General features: G+C 46.0%; 1 protein-coding gene across 3 annotated transcripts in view; it reads right to left on the reverse strand.

The window, feature by feature from the left end:
- The window catches only part of FAM131B (family with sequence similarity 131 member B), a 446,901-nt gene that overhangs the window by 51,886 nt on the left and 377,528 nt on the right, over positions 1-17,487 (reverse strand). For all 3 annotated transcript variants that reach the window (XM_069650307.1, XM_069650306.1, XM_069650308.1), the window contains exon 6: positions 13,664-13,807. In XM_069650307.1, coding sequence (XP_069506408.1) covers positions 13,664-13,807 — 144 coding nt within the window. The remainder of the gene's footprint in view (positions 1-13,663; positions 13,808-17,487) is intronic.

The raw sequence follows: 17,487 nt of genomic DNA on the forward strand, positions 1-17,487 counted from the left end.
TCCTGATATGCTGCTGTTCCGGTAACCCCATTACTAGTTGTCTTCATACATTCCTAGTATGCAGCTGTTCTGCAACCCCATTACTGATTGCATAGATTCCTGGTATGCAGCTGTTCTGGAACTCCATTACTGATGGTCTGTATCGATTCCTGGTATGCAGCTGTTCTGGAACCCCATCACTGATTGTCTGCATCGATTCCTGGTATGCAGCTGTCTGGAACCCCATTACTGATTATCTGCATATATTCCTGGTATGCAGCTGTTCTGGAACCCCATTACTGATTGTCTGCATAGATTCCTAGTATGCAGCTGTTCTGGAACCCCATTACTGATTGCATGGATTCCTGGTATGCAGCTGTTCTGGAACTCCATTACTGATGGTCTGTATCGATTCCTGGTATGCAGCTGTTCTGGAACCCCATCACTGATTGTCTGCATCGATTACTGGTATGCAGCTGTCTGGAACCCCATTACTGATTGTCTGCATATATTCCTGGTATACAGCTGTTCTGGAACCCCATCACTGATTGTCTGCATTGATTCCTGGCATGCAGCTGTCCTGGAACCCCATTACTGATTGTCTGCATCAGTTCCTTTTATGCAGCAGTTCTGGAACCCCATCACTGATTGTCTGCATAGATTCCTGGTTTGCAGCTGTCCTGGAACCCCATTACTGATTGTCTGCATCGATCCCTGGTATGCAGCTGTTCTGGAACCCCATTACTAATTGTCTGCATCGATTCCTGGTATGCAGCTGTTCTGGAACCCCATCACTGATTGTCTGCATAGATTCCTGGTATGCAGCTGTTCCGGAACCCCATTACTAGTTGTCTGCATAGATCCCTGGTATTTAGTTGTTCTGGAAACCCATTACTGATTGTCTGCATATATTTCTGGTATGCAATTGTTCTGGAACCCCATCACTGATTGTCTGCATTGATTCCTGGCATGCAGCTGTTCTGGAACCCCATCACTGATTGTCTGCATTGATTCCTGGCATGCAGCTGTTCTGGAACCCCATCACTGATTGTCTGCATTGATTCCTGGCATGCAGCTGTTCTGGAACCCCATTACTGATTGTCTGCATAGATTCCTTGTATGCAGCTGTTCTGGAACCCCATTACTGATTGTCAGCATAGATTCATTTTATGCAGCTGTTCTGGAACCCCATTACTGATTGTCTGCATCAATCCCTGGTATGCAGCTGTTCTGGAACCCCTTTTACTAATTGTCTGCATCAATTCCCGGTATGCAGCTGTTCTGGAACCCCAGCACTGATTGTCTGCATATATTCCTGGTATGCAGCTGTTCTGGAACCCTATTACTAATTGTCTGCATAGATTCCTGGTATGTAGGTGTTCTGGAACCACATTACTGATTGTCAGCATAGATTCCTGGTATGCAGTTGTTTTGGAACCGTATTACTGATTGTCTGCATAGATTCCTGGTATGCAGCTGTTCTGGAACCCCATTACCGATTGTCTGCATCATAACTGATATGCAGCTGTTCTGGAACCGTATTACTGATTGTCTGCATAGATTCCTGGTATGCAGCTGTTCTGGAACCCCATTACTGATTGTCTGCATCATCCCTGGTATGTAGCAGTTCTGGAACTGCATTACTGATTGTCTGCATAGATTCCTGGTATGCAGCTATTCTGAAACCCCATTACTGATTGTCTGCATCATCCCTGGTATGCAGCTGTTCTGGAACCGTATTACTGATTGTCTGCATAGATTCCTGGTATGCAGCTGTTCTGGAACCCCATTACTGATTGTCTGCATCATCCCTGGTATGTAGCGGTTCTGGAACCGCATTACTGATTGTCTGCATAGATTCCTGGTATGCAGCTGTTCTGAAACCCCATTACTGATTGTCTGCATCATCCCTGGTATGTAGCTGTTCTGGAACCGCATTACTGATTTTCTGCATAGATTCCTGGTATGCAGCTGTTCTGAAACCCCATTACTGATTGTCTGCATCATCCCTGGTATGTAGCTGTTGTGGCTCCGGATTACTGATTGTCGGCATAGATTCCTGGTATGCAGCTGTTCTGAAACCCCATTACTGATTGCCTGCATCATCCCTCGTATGTAGCTGTTCTGGAACCCTATTACTAATTGTCTGCATAGATTCCTGGTATGCAGCTGTTCTGAAACCCCATTACTGATTGCCTGCATCATCCCTGGTATGTAGCTGTTCTGGAACCGTATTACTGATTGTCTGCATAGATTCCTGGTATGCAGCTTTACTGGAACCCCATTACTGATTGCCTGCATCATCCCTGGTATGTAGCTGTTCTGGAACCCCATCACTGATTGTCTGCATCCATTCCTGGTATGCAGCTGTCTGGAACCCCATCACTGATTGTCTGCATATATTCCTGGTATGTAGCTGTTCTGGAACCCCATCACTGATTGTCTGCATTGATTCCTGGCATTCAGCTGTCCTGGAACCCCATTACTGATTGTCTGCATCAATTCCTTTTATGCAACGGTTCTGGAACCCCATCACTGATTGTCTGCATAGATTCCTTGTTTGCAGCTGTCCTGGAACCCCATTACTGATTGTCTGCATCGATCCCTGGTATGCAGCTGTTCTGGATCCCCATTACTAATTGTCTGCATCGATTCCTGGTATGCAGCTGTTCTGGAACCCCATCACTGATTGTGTGCATAGATTCCTGGTATGCAGCTGTTCCAGAACCCCATTACTAGTTGTCTGCATAGATCCCTGGTATTTAGTTGTTCTGGACACCCATTACTGATTGTCTGCATATATTCCTGGTATGCAGCTGTTCTGGAACCCCATCACTGATTGTCTGAATAGATTCCTGGCATGCAGCTGTTCTGGAACCCCATTACTGATTGTCTGCATCAATTCCTTTTATGCAGCGGTTCTGGAACCCCATCCCTGATTGTCTGCATAGATTCCTGGTTTGCCGCTGTCCTGGAACCCCATTACTGATTGTCTGCATCGATCCCTGGTATGCAGGTGTTCTGGAACCCAATTACTAATTGTCTGAATCGATTCCTGGTATGCAGCTGATCTGAAACCCCATCACTGATTGTCTGCATATATTCCTGGTAGGCAGCTGTTCTGGAACCCCATTACTGATTGTCTGCATAGATTCCTTGTATGCAGCTGTTCTGGAACCCCATTACTGATTGTCAGCATAGATTCCTTTAATGCAGCTGTTCTGGAACCCCATTACTGATTGTCTGCATCAATCCCTGGTATGCAGCTGTTCTGGAACCCCATTACTAATTGTCTGCATTGATTCCTGGTATGTAGGTGTCCTGGAACCACATTACTGATTGTCGGCATAGATTCCTGGTATGCAGCTGTTCTGGAACCACATTACTGATTGTCTGCATATATTCCTGGTATGCAGCTGTTCTGGAACCCTATTACTAATTGTCTGCATTGATTCCTGGTATGTAGGTGTCCTGGAACCACATTACTGATTGTCGGCATAGATTCCTGGTATGCAGCTGTTCTGGAACCACATTACTGATTGTCTGCATAGATTCTTGGTATGCAGCTGTTCTGGAACCCCATTACTGATTGTCTGCATCATCCCTGGTATGTAGCTGTTCTGTAACCACATTACTGATTGTCGGCATAGATTCCTGGTATGCAACTGTTCTGGAACCGCATTACTGATTGTCTGCATAGATTCCTGGTATGCAGCTGTTCTGGAACCCCATTACTGATTGTCTGCATCATCCCTGGTATGCAGCTGTTCTGGAAATGTATTACTGATTGTCTGCATAGATTCCTGGTATGCAGCATTTCTTGAACCCCATTACTGATTGTCTGCATCATCCCTGTTATGTAGCGTTTCTGGAACTGCATTACTGATTGTCTGCATAGATTCCTGGTATGCAGCTGTTCTGAAACCCTATTACTGATTGTCTGCATCATCCCTGGTATGTAGCTGTTCTGGAACCGCATTACTGATTTTCTGCATAGATTCCTGGTATGCAGCTGTTCTGAAACCCCATTACTGATTGTCTGCATCATCCCTGGTATGTAGCTGTTGTGGAACCGGATTACTGATTGTCGGCATAGATTCCTGGTATGCAGCTGTTCTGAAACCCCATTACTGATTGCCTGCATCATCCCTGGTATGTAGCTGTTCTGGAACCGCATTACTAATTGTCTGCATAGATTCCTGGCATGCAGCTGTTCTGAAACCCCATTACTGATTGCCTGCATCATCCCTGGTATGCAGCTGTTCTGGAACCGTATTACTGATTGTCTGCATAGATTCCTGGTATGCAGCTGTTCTGGAACCCCATTACTGATTGTCTGCATCATCCCTGGTATGTAGCGGTTCTGGAACCGCATTACTGATTGTCTGCATAGCTGGTATGCAGCTGTTCTGAAACCCCATTACTGATTGTCTGCATCATCCCTGGTATGTAGCTGTTCTGGAACCGTATTACTAATTGTCTGCATAGATTCCTGGTATGCAGCTGTTCTGATACCCCATTACTGATTGCCTGCATCATCCCTGGTATGTAGCTGTTCTGGAACCGTATTACTGATTGTCTGCATAGATTCCTGTTATGCAGCTGTTCTGGAACCCCATTACTGATTGCCTGCATCATCCTTGGTATGTAGCTGTTCTGGAACCCCATCACTGATTGTCTGCATCCATTCCTGGTATGCAGCTGTCTGGAACCCCATTACTGATTGTCTGCATATATTCCTGGTATGCAGCTGTTCTGGAACCCCATCACTGATTTTCTGCATTGATTCCTGGCATTCAGCTGTCCTGGAACCCCATTACTGATTGTCTGCATCGATCCCTGGTATGCAGCTGTTCTGGATCCCCATTACTAATTGTCTGCATAGATTCCTGGTATGCAGCTGTTCTGGAACCCCATCACTGATTGTCTGCATAGATTCCTAGTATGCAGCTGTTCCGGAACCCCATTACTAGTTGTCTGCATAGATCCCTGGTATTTAATTGTTCTGGAAACCCATTACTGATTGTCTGCATATATTCCTGTTATGCAGATGTTCTGGAACCCCATCACTGATTGTCTGCATTGATTCCTGGCATGCAGCTGTTCTGGAACCCCATCACTGATTGTCTTCATTGATTCCTGGCATGCAGCTGTTCTGGAACCCCATTACTGATTGTCTGCATAAATTCCTTTTATGCAGCGGTTCTGGAACCCCATCACTGATTGTCTGCATAGAATCCTGGTTTGCAGCTGTCCTGGAACCCCATTACTGATTGTCTGCATCGATCCCTGGTATACAGGTGTTCTGGAACCCAATTACTAATTGTCTGCATCGATTCCTGGTATGCAGCTGTTCTGAAACCCCATCACTGATTGTCTGCATATATTCCTTGTAGGCAGCTGTTCTGGAACCCCATTACTGATTGTCTGCATAGCTTCCTTGTATGCAGCTGTTCTGGAACCCCATTACTGATTGTCAGCATAGATTCCTTTTATGCAGCTGTTCTGGAACCCCATTACTGATTGTTTGCATCAATCCCTGGTATGCAGCTGTTCTGGAACCTCATTCCTAATTGTCTGCATCGAGTCCCAGTATGCAGCTGTTCTGGAACCCCATCACTGATTGTCTGCATATATTCCTGGTATGTAGCTGTTCTGGAACCCTATTACTAATTGTCTGCATAGATTCCTGGTATGTAGGTGTTCTGGAACCACATTACTGATTGTCGGCATAGATTCCTGGTATGCAGCTGTTCTGGAACCACATTACTGATTGTCTGCATAGATTCTTGGTATGCAGCTGTTCTGGAACCCCATTACTGATTGTCTGCATCATCCCTGGTATGTAGCTGTTCTGGAACCACATTACTGATTGTCGGCATAGATTCCTGGTATGCAGCTGTTCTGGAACCGCATTACTGATTGTCTGCATAGATTCCTGGTATGCAGCTGTTCTGGAACCCCATTACTGATTGTCTGCATCATCCCTGGTATGCAGCTGTTCTGGAACTGTATTACTGATTGTCTGCATAGATTCCTGGTATGCAGCTGTTCTGGAACCCCATTAGTGATTGTCTGCATCATCCCTGTTATGCAGCGTTTCTGGAACTGCATTACTGATTGTCTGCATAGATTCCTGGTATGCAGCTGTTCTGAAACCCTATTACTGATTGTCTGCATCATCCCTGGTATGTAGCTGTTCTGGAACCGCATTACTGATTTTCTGCATAGAAGCCTAGTATGCAGCTGTTCTGAAACCCCATTACTGATTGTCAGCATCATCCCTGGTATGTAGCTGTTGTGGAACCGGATTACTGATTGTCGGCATAGATTCCTGGTATGCAGCTGTTCTGAAACCCCATTACTGATTGCCTGCATCATCCCTGGTATGTAGCTGTTCTGGAACCATATTACTAATTGTCTGCATAGATTCCTGGTATGCAGCTGTTCTGAAACCCCATTACTGATTGTCTGCATTATCCCTGGTATGCAGCTGTTCTGGAAACGTATTACTGATTGTCTGCATAGATTCCTGGTATGCAGCTGTTCTGGAACCCCATTACTGATTGTCTGCATCATCCCTGGTATGTAGCGGTTCTGGAACTGCATTACTGATTGTCTGCCTAGATTCCTGGTATGCAGCTGTTCTGAAACCCCATTACTGATTGCCTGCATCATCCCTGGTATGCAGCTGTTCTGGAACCGTATTACTGATTGTCTGCATAGATTCCTGGTATGCAGCTGTTCTGGAACCCCATTACTGATTGTCTGCATCATCCCTGGTATGTAGCTGTTCTGGAACCGTATTACTAATTGTCTGCATAGATTCCTGGTATGCAGCTGTTCTGGAACCCCATTACTGATTGTCTGCATCATCCCTGGTATGTAGCTGTTCTGGAACCGTATTACTAATTGTCTGCATAGATTCCTGGTATGCAGCTGTTCTGAAACCCCATTACTGATTGCCTGCATCATCCCTGGTATGTAGCTGTTCTGGAACCATATTACTGATTGTCTGCATAGATTCCTGGTATGCAGCTGTTCCGGAACCCCATTACTAGTTGTCTGCATAGATCCCTCGTATTTAACTGTTCTGGAAACCCATTACTGATTGTCTGCATATATTCCTGGTATGCAGCTGTTCTGGAACCCCATCACTGATTGTCTGCATTGATTCCTGGCATGCAGCTGTTCTGGAACCCCATCACTGATTGTCTTCATTGATTCCTGGCATGCAGCTGTTCTGGAACCCCATTACTGATTGTCTGCATCAATTCCTTTTATGCAGCGGTTCTGGAACCCCATCACTGATTGTCTGCATAGATTCCTGGTTTGCAGCTGTCCTGGAACCCCATTACTGATTGTCTGCATCGATCCCTGGTATGCAGGTGTTCTGGAACCCAATTACTAATTGTCTGCATCGATTCCTGGTATGCAGCTGTTCTAAAACCCCATCACTGATTGTCTGCATATATTCCTGGTAGGCAGCTGTTCTGGAACCCCATTACTGATTGTCTGCATAGATTCCTTGTATGCAGCTGTTCTGGAACCCCATTACTGATTGTCAGCATAGATTCCTTTTATGCAGCTGTTCTGGAACCCCATTACTGATTGTCTGCATCAATCCCTGGTATGCAGCTGTTCTGGAACCCCATTACTAATTGTCTGCATTGAGTCCCAGTATGCAGCTGTTCTGGAACCCCATCACTGATTGTCTGCATATATTCGTGGTATGCAGCTGTTCTGGAATAGATTCCTGGTATGCAGCTGTTCTGGAACCACATTACTTATTGTCTGCATAGATTCTTGGTATGCAGCTGTTCTGGAACCCCATTACTGATTGTCTGCATCATCCCTGGTATGTAGCTGTTCTGGAACGACATTACTGATTGTCAGCATAGATTCCTGGTATGCAGCTGTTCTGGAACCGCATTACTGATTGTCTGCATAGATTCCTGGTATGCAGCTGTTCTGGAACCCCATTACTGATTGTGTGCATCATCCCTGGTATGCAGCTGTTCTGGAACTGTATTACTGATTGTCTGCATAGATTCCTGGTATGCAGCTGTTCTGGAACCCCATTAGTGATTGTCTGCATCATCCCTGTTATGTAGCGTTTCTAGAACTGCATTACTGATTGTCTGCATAGATTCCTGGTATGCGGCTGTTCTGAAACCCTATTACTGATTGTCTGCATCATCCCTGGTATGTAGCTGTTCTGGAACCGCATTACTGATTTTCCGCATAGATTCCTGGTATGCAGCTGTTCTGAAACCCCATTACTGATTGTCTGCATCATCCCTGGTATGTAGCTGTTGTGGAACCGGATTACTGATTGTCGGCATAGATTCCTGGTATGCAGCTGTTCTGAAACCCCATTACTGATTGTCTGCATCATCCCTGGTATGCAGCTGTTCTGGAACCGTATTACTGATTGTCTGCATAGATTCCTGGTATGCAGCTGTTCTGGAACCCCATTACTGATTGTCTGCATCATCCCTGGTATGTAGCGGTTCTGGAACTGCATTACTGATTGTCTGCATAGATTCCTGGTATGCAGCTGTTCTGAAACCCCATTACTGATTGTCTGCATCATCCCTGGTATGCAGCTGTTCTGGAACCGTATTACTGATTGTCTGCATAGATTCCTGGTATGCAGCTGTTCTGGAACCCCATTACTGATTGTCTGCATCATCCCTGGTATGTAGCGGTTCTGGAACTGCATTACTGATTTTCTGCATAGATTCCTGGTATGCAGCTGTTCTGAAACCCCATTACTGATTGTCTGCATCATCCCTGGTATGTAGCTGTTCTGGAACCGGATTACTGATTGTCGGCATAGATTCCTGGTATGCAGCTGTTCTGAAACCCCATTACTGATTGCATGCATCATCCCTGGTATGTAGCTGTTCTGGAACCGTATTACTGATTGTCTGCATAGATTCCTGGTATGCAGATGTTCTGAAACCCCATTACTGATTGTCTGCATCATCCCTGGTATGTAGCTGTTCTGGAACCGGATTACTGATTGTCGGCATAGATTCCTGGTATGCAGCTGTTCTGGAACCCCATTACTGATTGCCTGCATCATCCCTGGTATGTAGCTGTTCTGGAACCGTATTACTAATTGTCTGCATAGATTCCTGGTATGCAGCTGTTCTGAAACCCCATTACTGATTGCCTGCATCATCCCTGGTATGTAGCTGTTCTGGAACCGTATTACTTGATTGTCTGCATAGATTCCTGGTATGCAGCTGTTCTGGAACCCCATTACTGATTGCCTGAATCATCCCTGGTATGTAGCTGTTCTGGAACCGCATTACTGATTGTCTGCAGAGATTCTTTCGGAGTTCTTTCTATTCTAGCACCCTCTTAATTTGGTTTTCATCCACTTCTGTTACTTGTCAGTGGTCCAAATTCCCCTAACTAGTTCCCCGTCACTTATCTCCATGCTTACCTCTTCTAGTTTCCACATACCTTGGTCCTTCATCAGTTCCATGCAAATGTCCGCCTTTCTGGGTCCCCATCAGTATAGCAGTTATTAGCATGTCCCCCAGAGAAAGGGTGTGTAGAGGAGCAACTGTATACCTCTGCAGGAGATCCCGCACACCTACCTTCTTTGTATTGGAGACATGGGCCTGTGCCTTGCCTGACAACAGCTATCGTGCCAATACCGCAGTGAGTCTTTGGAAGGAGATACCCACTGAGGCAACCCTAACAAATGTACCCTCAAAGTGATGCCAACCTGCAGGATGAACTCTGAAGGAATATGAGAAAGAGCTACGCAAATGACTGATGATGTCATAAGAAAGCGTGCACGACGTCCGGAGATATTGACCAAAGACAATGGATGGATTGCAAAGAAATGAATGACTAAGTAAAGGACCGAGTGAACTCTCAACTGTAAAAGGCGAAGTTTACATGTGCACAAAGTGCTGCAGAAAACAAAAGTTCAATAAAACGTACAGATGCTGAAACATATGGGAGATTAAGTCATCATAGAAGCCAAGCTATACGTAGTGAATAGAATGCAGGTGAAGCCGCCATTGTACAGAAACTGGACATTGGTATCATGAATCAAGGAAGCCAGAAACCATGAAGGGAGGTTGGAAAACTCTGCCGCAACAAGAATAATAGGCTCATGGAGCTGCATGGCGAAGTTGCCTGGCCTGAAGTCAAGATCGTAGAAATAGAGGTCAGCTATCTACTCTGAAGAACGTGTGTGCGGAGGATGAATCTTCTCACGTTAAGTTGCAAGAAAGAACACAATGGATACCACGTTTTAATTCATTTAGAGCACTTAAAAGCTGCAAAATGGACCAGATTGTGGTCTCCTGTCACGTGAGCCAAGGATTGATATAGAGCTTGAACTTGGAGTTCCAGACATGATAGCAAGTGCCCTCATTCCTGTGGATTCTCAAAGACAAGGATACTCTGCAAGGCCAAGTACAAAGACAATTTCCTGGCAGAAGGCATGGGTGATGAGAGCTGCTGGGCTAATTAGGTGGTGAGGTAGCCTAATGTCCCATCTCCCTGCACCTTAGTCTTGGCTTACGTGCTGCTAAATGAACTGAATTTTCCAGACATGGCACACGCGTGCCAACCAATTGTATTAGTCCATATAACGAAGGACCTTATAGCTTGTAAGACCAGAAACTCTGTATCTAATGTTTCAGGAATGACATGTTTTATGAGGTAGGCATATAATAACAATCCTAGCTCCTATAGAAGTGTTTATCTAGATATGTCCCCTAACCAATCCCGACCCTTGATAGGTTTTTCATTATTGCCACGTAGTATAACATTGCTCTGATGCATTCTTAAGTATAGGAATTGTATTTTTTGTGGAGATCATTGAGAGACTGAGTGTACGTCGGTTGATGGTCGTTGTAACCGCCCTGTTTTAGATACTTGTTAATAAAGCAGTACCTTGCCATATAATTGAGTTTTTCCAGTTATTTGTAATCCCATCCATTACCATATGCACGTTCCAAAGGGCCATTAGGCCAGTTGCCCCTTGAACATCAGTCTTTTAGGTCCACTCTTCTTGGGTCTCCATTGGAATATCAGTTCTAACCATATCTCCTTTAGCTTTCCCCGTTGCACATCCCTGTACTAGTTCCACCTTTCTTGTAACTTCATCAGTATGAAAGCCATTTGCATGTCTCCCGTAGCCAGGTCGCCTCGCACTAGTTCTCGATCATGTTGTGGCACATTTTACTGCTCTACTTGCCCCTTTATCTTGGTTCTTCTTCGAATCCTTTCACGTCCCCCAGTTCTAGTTCTCCCTCATGCCTTGGTCTTCCACCAGTTTGTGCATGTCTCCTGTAGCCAGGTCGCCTCACACTAGTTCTCCATCGTGATGTGGCACATTCTCCTGTCCTACTTGCCCCTTTATCTTGGTTCTTCTTCAGCTCCTTTCACGTCCTCCAGTTCTATTTCTCTCTCATGCCTCGGTCTTCCACCAGTTTGTGCATGTCTCCCGTGGCCAGGTTGCCTCGCACTAGTTCTCCATCATGATGTGGCACATTCTCCTGTTCTGCTTGCACATTTGTCTTGCTTCTTCTTCAGCTCCTTTCATGTCCTCCAGTTCTATTTCTCTCTCATGCTTCTTGGTCTTCCACCAGTTTGTGCAAGTCTCCCTTAGCCAGGTTGCCTCACACTAGTTCTCCATCATGTTGTGTCACATTCTCCTGTTCTACTTGCCCATTTATCTTGGTTCTTCTTTGACTTCTTTCACATCCTCCAGTTCTAGTTCTCTCTCATGCCTTGGTCTTCCAACAGTTTGTACATGTCTCCAGTGGCCAAGTCACCTTTCACTGGTTCTCCATCATGTTGTGGCATATTCTCCTGTTCTACTTGCCCATTTATCTTGGTTCTTCTTCAACTACTTTCACGTCCTCCTTTTCTAGTTCTCTCTCATGTCTTGGTCTTCCACCAGTTTGTGCAAGTCTCCTGTAACCAGGTTTCCTTGCACTAATTCTCTATCATGTTGTGGCACATTCTCCTGTTCTACTTGCCCCTTTATCTTGGTTCTTCTTCAAATCCTTTCACGTCCTCCAGTTCTAGTTCTCCCTCATGCCTCGGTCTTCCCATCAGTTTGTGAATGTCTCCCGTAGCCATGTCGCCTCGCACTAGTTCTCCATCATGTTGTGTCACATTCTACTGTTCTACTTGCCCCTGTATCTTGGTTCTTCTTCGACTCCTTTCACGTCCTCTGGATGTAGTTCTCTCTCATGCCTCGGTCTTCTACCAGTTTGTGCATGTCTTCCTGTTCCAGGTGCATCTTAACTGTGGCTGTTCATCATTTCCAATGTCATATAAATCTATATCTTACTTTTTTCCCCTTGATCCTTGCAGTTGAATCTATATCTTGCTTTTCCCTCGATCCTTGCATATGAATCTATATCTTACTTTTCCCTTTATCCTTGCATTTGAATCTATATCTTACTTTTCCCTCGATCCTTGCATATGAATCTATATCTTATGTTTCCCTTGATCCTTGCATATTAATCTATATCTTACTTTTCCCTCGATCCTTGCATATGAATCTATATCTTGCTTTTCCCTTGATACTTGCATTTGAATCTATATCTTACTTTTCCCTCGATCCTTGCATATGAATCTATATCTTTCTTTTCCCTCGATACTCGCATTTGAATCTATATCTTACATTTCCATTGTTCCTTGCATATTAATCTATATCTTACTTTTCCCTCGATCCTTGCATTTGAATCTATATCTTACTTTCCCCTTGATCCTTGCATATGAATCTATATCTTACTTTTCCCTCGATCCTTGCATATGAATCTATATCTTACTTTTCCGTCGATCCTTGCATATGAATCTATATCTTGCTTTTCCCTCGATCCTCACATTTGAATCTATATCTTGCTTTTCCCTCGATCCTCGCATTTGAATCTATATCTTGCTTTTCCCTTGATCCTTGAATTTGAATCTATAGCTTACTTTCCCCTTGATCCTTGCATATGAATCTATATCTTGCTTTTCCCTCGATCCTCACATTTGAATCTGTATCTTGCTTTTCCCTCGATCCTTGCATATGAATCTATATCTTACTTTCCCCTTGATCCTTGCATTTGAATCTATATCTTGCTTTTCCCTTGATCCTTGAATTTGAATCTATAGCTTACTTTCCCCTTGATCCTTGCATATGAATCTACATCTTACTTTCCTCTTGATCCTTGCATTTGAATCTATATCTTGCTTTTCCCTTGATCCCTGAATTTGAATCTATATCTTACTTCCTCTTGATCCTTGCATATGAATCTATATCTTACTTTTCCCTTGATCCTTGCATATGAATCTATATCTTAGTTTTCCCTCGATCCTTGAATTTGAATCTATATCTTGCTTTTCCCTCGATCCTTGCATATGAATCTATATCTTAAGTTTCCCTCGATCCTTGCATATGAATCTATATCTTGCTTTTCCCTTGATACTTGAATTTGAATCTATATCTTGCTTTTCACTTGATCCTTGCATATCTCCCTGGGTTAATGTGGTGCACCAGCTATACTCTCGGTTCTATGCTTCCCTCTAATGAGTGCTTCGTCAGTTCCTTATATGCGGACTGTTCTTGTTCCCTGTAATCTGGATCCCCATTGGTCCCGGGTTTAGACCCCTATTTCTGGACTATATCACTGTTCTGGGTGCTCCTTACCTTGGTTCTCCATAAGTTCCTGGTATGTCTCGCTGTTCTGAGTTCCGCTGTTGTCTTGGTTGGAGTTCATACTCATCTGCTCACCATCCATTGATGACCAAGCCATTAGGGTGGCCTCAGAAATGGCAAATTGCTGCATCACACCTGCAAGGGCAGAGAAAGGCGAGACATTTGAGAGAAATGTAATGCCTGTTCAGATACTCTGCCTTCAATCATTGTCGGGAGGTCCCAGATGCCCAGGTGCCCTCCCACCATTCACCCGTAGGGACCCGTCCGTGTCAAACCACATGTGCCACATAATCTCCCTGGATTCACTTTCATAAGGCCCACACCAATTGTACCAAGTACACGACACTGACCACTCGTACCGAGGTGATATGACCATACTACCACCACAGATACCTTGTCATCAGTCACCCATAAGGAGGTGCTAGGGCCGTGCCACCTGCCACAGACACCCACCTGCAATCAATCATGATTAAGGAGGTGCTAGGGCCATACCACCGGCCACAGATACCCTGCAATCAATCGCCCATAAGTAGGTGCTAAAGCCATACCACCAGCCACAGGTACCCTGCAATCAATCACCCATAAGGAGGTGCAAGGGCGATACCACTTGCCACAGATACCCACCTGCAATCAATCACCTTTGAGGAGGTGCTAGGGCCATGCCACCCACCACAAATACCCCCCCCACAATCAATCATGCTTAAGGAGGTGCTAGGGCCATGCCACCTGCCACAGATACCCTGAAATCAACCACACATAAGGAGGTGCTAGGGCCATGCCACCTTCAACAGATACCCACCTGCAATCAATCATGATTAAGGAGGTGCTAGGACATGCCACCTGCCACAGACAACCACCTGCAATCAATCATGATTAAGGAGGTGGTAGGGCTGTGCCACCTGCCACAGATACCCACCTACAATCACCCATTAGGAGGTGCTAGGGCCATACTGCCTTCCACAGATACCCATCTGCAATCAATCATGATTAAGGAGGTGCTACGGCCATACGACCTGCCACAGATACCCATCTGCAATCAATCATGATTAAGGATGCCACCTGCCACAGACACCCTGCAATCAATCACCCATTAGGAGGTGCTAGGGCCATACTGCCTTCCACAGATACCCATCTGCAATCAATCTTGATTAAGGAGGTGCTAGGGCCATGCCTCCTGCCACAGATACCCACCTGCAATCACCCATTAGGAGGTGCTAGGGCCATACGACCTGCCACAGACACCCACCTGCAATCAATCACCCATACGGTGGTACTAGGGCCGTGCCACCTACCACAGATACCCACCTGCAATCAATCATGATTAAGGATGCCACCTGCCACAGGCACCCTGCAATCAATCACCCATTAGGAAGTGCTAGGGCCATACCACCTTCCACGGATATCCTGCAACAAATCACCCATAAGGGGGTTCTAGGGCCATACCACCTTCCACAGATACCCTCCAATCAATCACCTATAAGGAGATGCTAGGGCCATACCACCTTCCACAGATACCCTGCAATCAATCACCCATACGGTGGTGCTACGGCCATAAAATCTGTCACAGATACCCACCTGCAATCAATCATGATTAAGAAGGTGCTAGGGCCATACCACCTGCCACAGATACCCACCTGCAATCAATCATCCTTAATGAAGTGCTAGGGCCATGCCACACATCACAGATACCCACGTGTAATCAATCATGCTTAAGGAGGTGCTAGGCCCATACCACATGCCACAGATACCTTGCAATCAATCACCCATAAGGAGGTGCTAGGGCCATGCCACCTGCCACAGACACCAAGCAGTCAATCACCCAAGAATAAGGAGGTGCTAGGGCAATACCACCTGCCACAGATACCCTGAAATAATTGACCCATAAGGAGGTGCTAGGGCCATGCCACCTACCACAGACACCAAGCAGTCAATCACTCATGAATAAGGAGGTGCTAGGGCCATACCACCTGCCACAGATACCCTGAAATCATTCACCCATAAGGAGGTGCTAGGGCCATGCCACCTGCCATAGACACCCTGCAGGCAATCACCCATAAGGAGGTGGTAGGGCTATACCACCTTGCACAGATACCCTGCAATCAGTCACCCATAAGGAGGTGCTAAGACCATACCACTGTCCACAGATACCCTGCAATCAATCGCCCATATGATGGTACTACAGATATACCACCTGTCACAGATACCCACCTGCAATCAATCATGATTAAGGAGGTGCTAGGGCCATACCACCTGCCACAGATACCCACCTGCAATCAATCACCCATAAGGAGGTGCTAGGGCCATACCACCTGCCACAGATGCCCTGCAATCAATCATGCTTTTTGAAGTGCTAGGGCCATGCCACCCACCACAGATACCCACCTGCAATCAATCACCCATAAGGAGGTGCGAGGGCCATACCACCTGCCACAGATGCCCTGCAATCAATCACCCATAAGGAGGTGCTAGAGCCATGTCATCCTCCACAGATACCCTGCAATCAGTCACCCATAAGGAGGTGCTAGGGATGTGGCAACCGCCACAGATACCCACCTTCAATCAATCACCCATAAGGAGGTGCTAGGGCCATGCCACCTGACACACCCTGCGCTCAATTACTCTTAAAGAGGTGCTAGGGTTTACCACATGCCACAGATACCCTGCAATCAATCACTCATAAGGAGGCGCTAGGTCCATGCCACCTGCCACAGACACCAAGCAGTCAATCACCCATAAGGAGGTGCTAGGGCCAAACCAACTTCCACAGATACCCTGCAATCAATCGCCCATAAGGAGGTGCTAGGACCATGCCACCTGCCACAGATACCCACCTGCAATCACTCATGATTGAGGTTGTGCTAAGGCCATACCACCTGCCACAGATACCCTGAAATCATTCACCCATAAGGAGGTGCTAGGGCCATACCACCTTCCACAGCTACCCTGCAGTCTATCACCCATAGGGAGGTGCTAGGGCATGCCACCTTCCACAGGTACCCTGCAATCAGTCACCCATAAGGAGGTGCTAAAACCATACCACCTGTCCCAGGTACCCACTTGCAATCAGTCATGATTAGGGGGTTGTAGGGCCATACCACCTGCCACAGGTACCCACCTGCAATCAATCATGATTAAGGAGGTGCTAGGGCCATACCACCTTTCACAGATACCCACCTGCAAGCAATTATGATTAAGTAGGTGCTAGGGCCATACCACCTGCCACAGATACCCAACTGCAATCAATCACCCTTAAGGGGGTGCTAGGGCCATGCCACCCACCAGAGATACCCACCTGCAATCAATCATTTTTAAAGCGATGCTAGGGCCATACCACCTTCCACAGATACGCTGCAATCAATCACCCATATGGTGGTGCTAGGGCCATAAAACCTGTCACAGATACCCACCTGCAATCAATCACCCTTAAGGAGGTTCTAGGGTCATGACACCCACCACAGATACGCTGCAATCAATCATGATTAAGAAGGTGCTAGGGCCATACCACCTGCCACAGATACCCACCTGCAATCAATCATCTTTAATGAAGTGCTAGGGCCATGCCACACACCACAGATACCCACCTGCAATCAATCATGCTTAAGGAGGTGCTAGGCCCATACCACCTGCCACAGATACCCTGAAATAATTGACCCATAAGGAGGTGCTAGGGCCATCCCACCTGCCACAGATACCCTGCAATCAATCACCCATAAGGAGGTGCTAGGGCCATGCCACCTACCACAGACACCAACCAGTCAATCACTCATGAATAAGGAGGTGCCTGGGCCATACCACCTGCCACAGATACCCTGAAA

This window comes from Ambystoma mexicanum, chromosome 3p (genome assembly GCF_040938575.1).
Source record: "Ambystoma mexicanum isolate Mex_15411 chromosome 3p, UKY_AmexF1_1, whole genome shotgun sequence".
NCBI lineage: Eukaryota > Metazoa > Chordata > Amphibia > Caudata > Ambystomatidae > Ambystoma > Ambystoma mexicanum.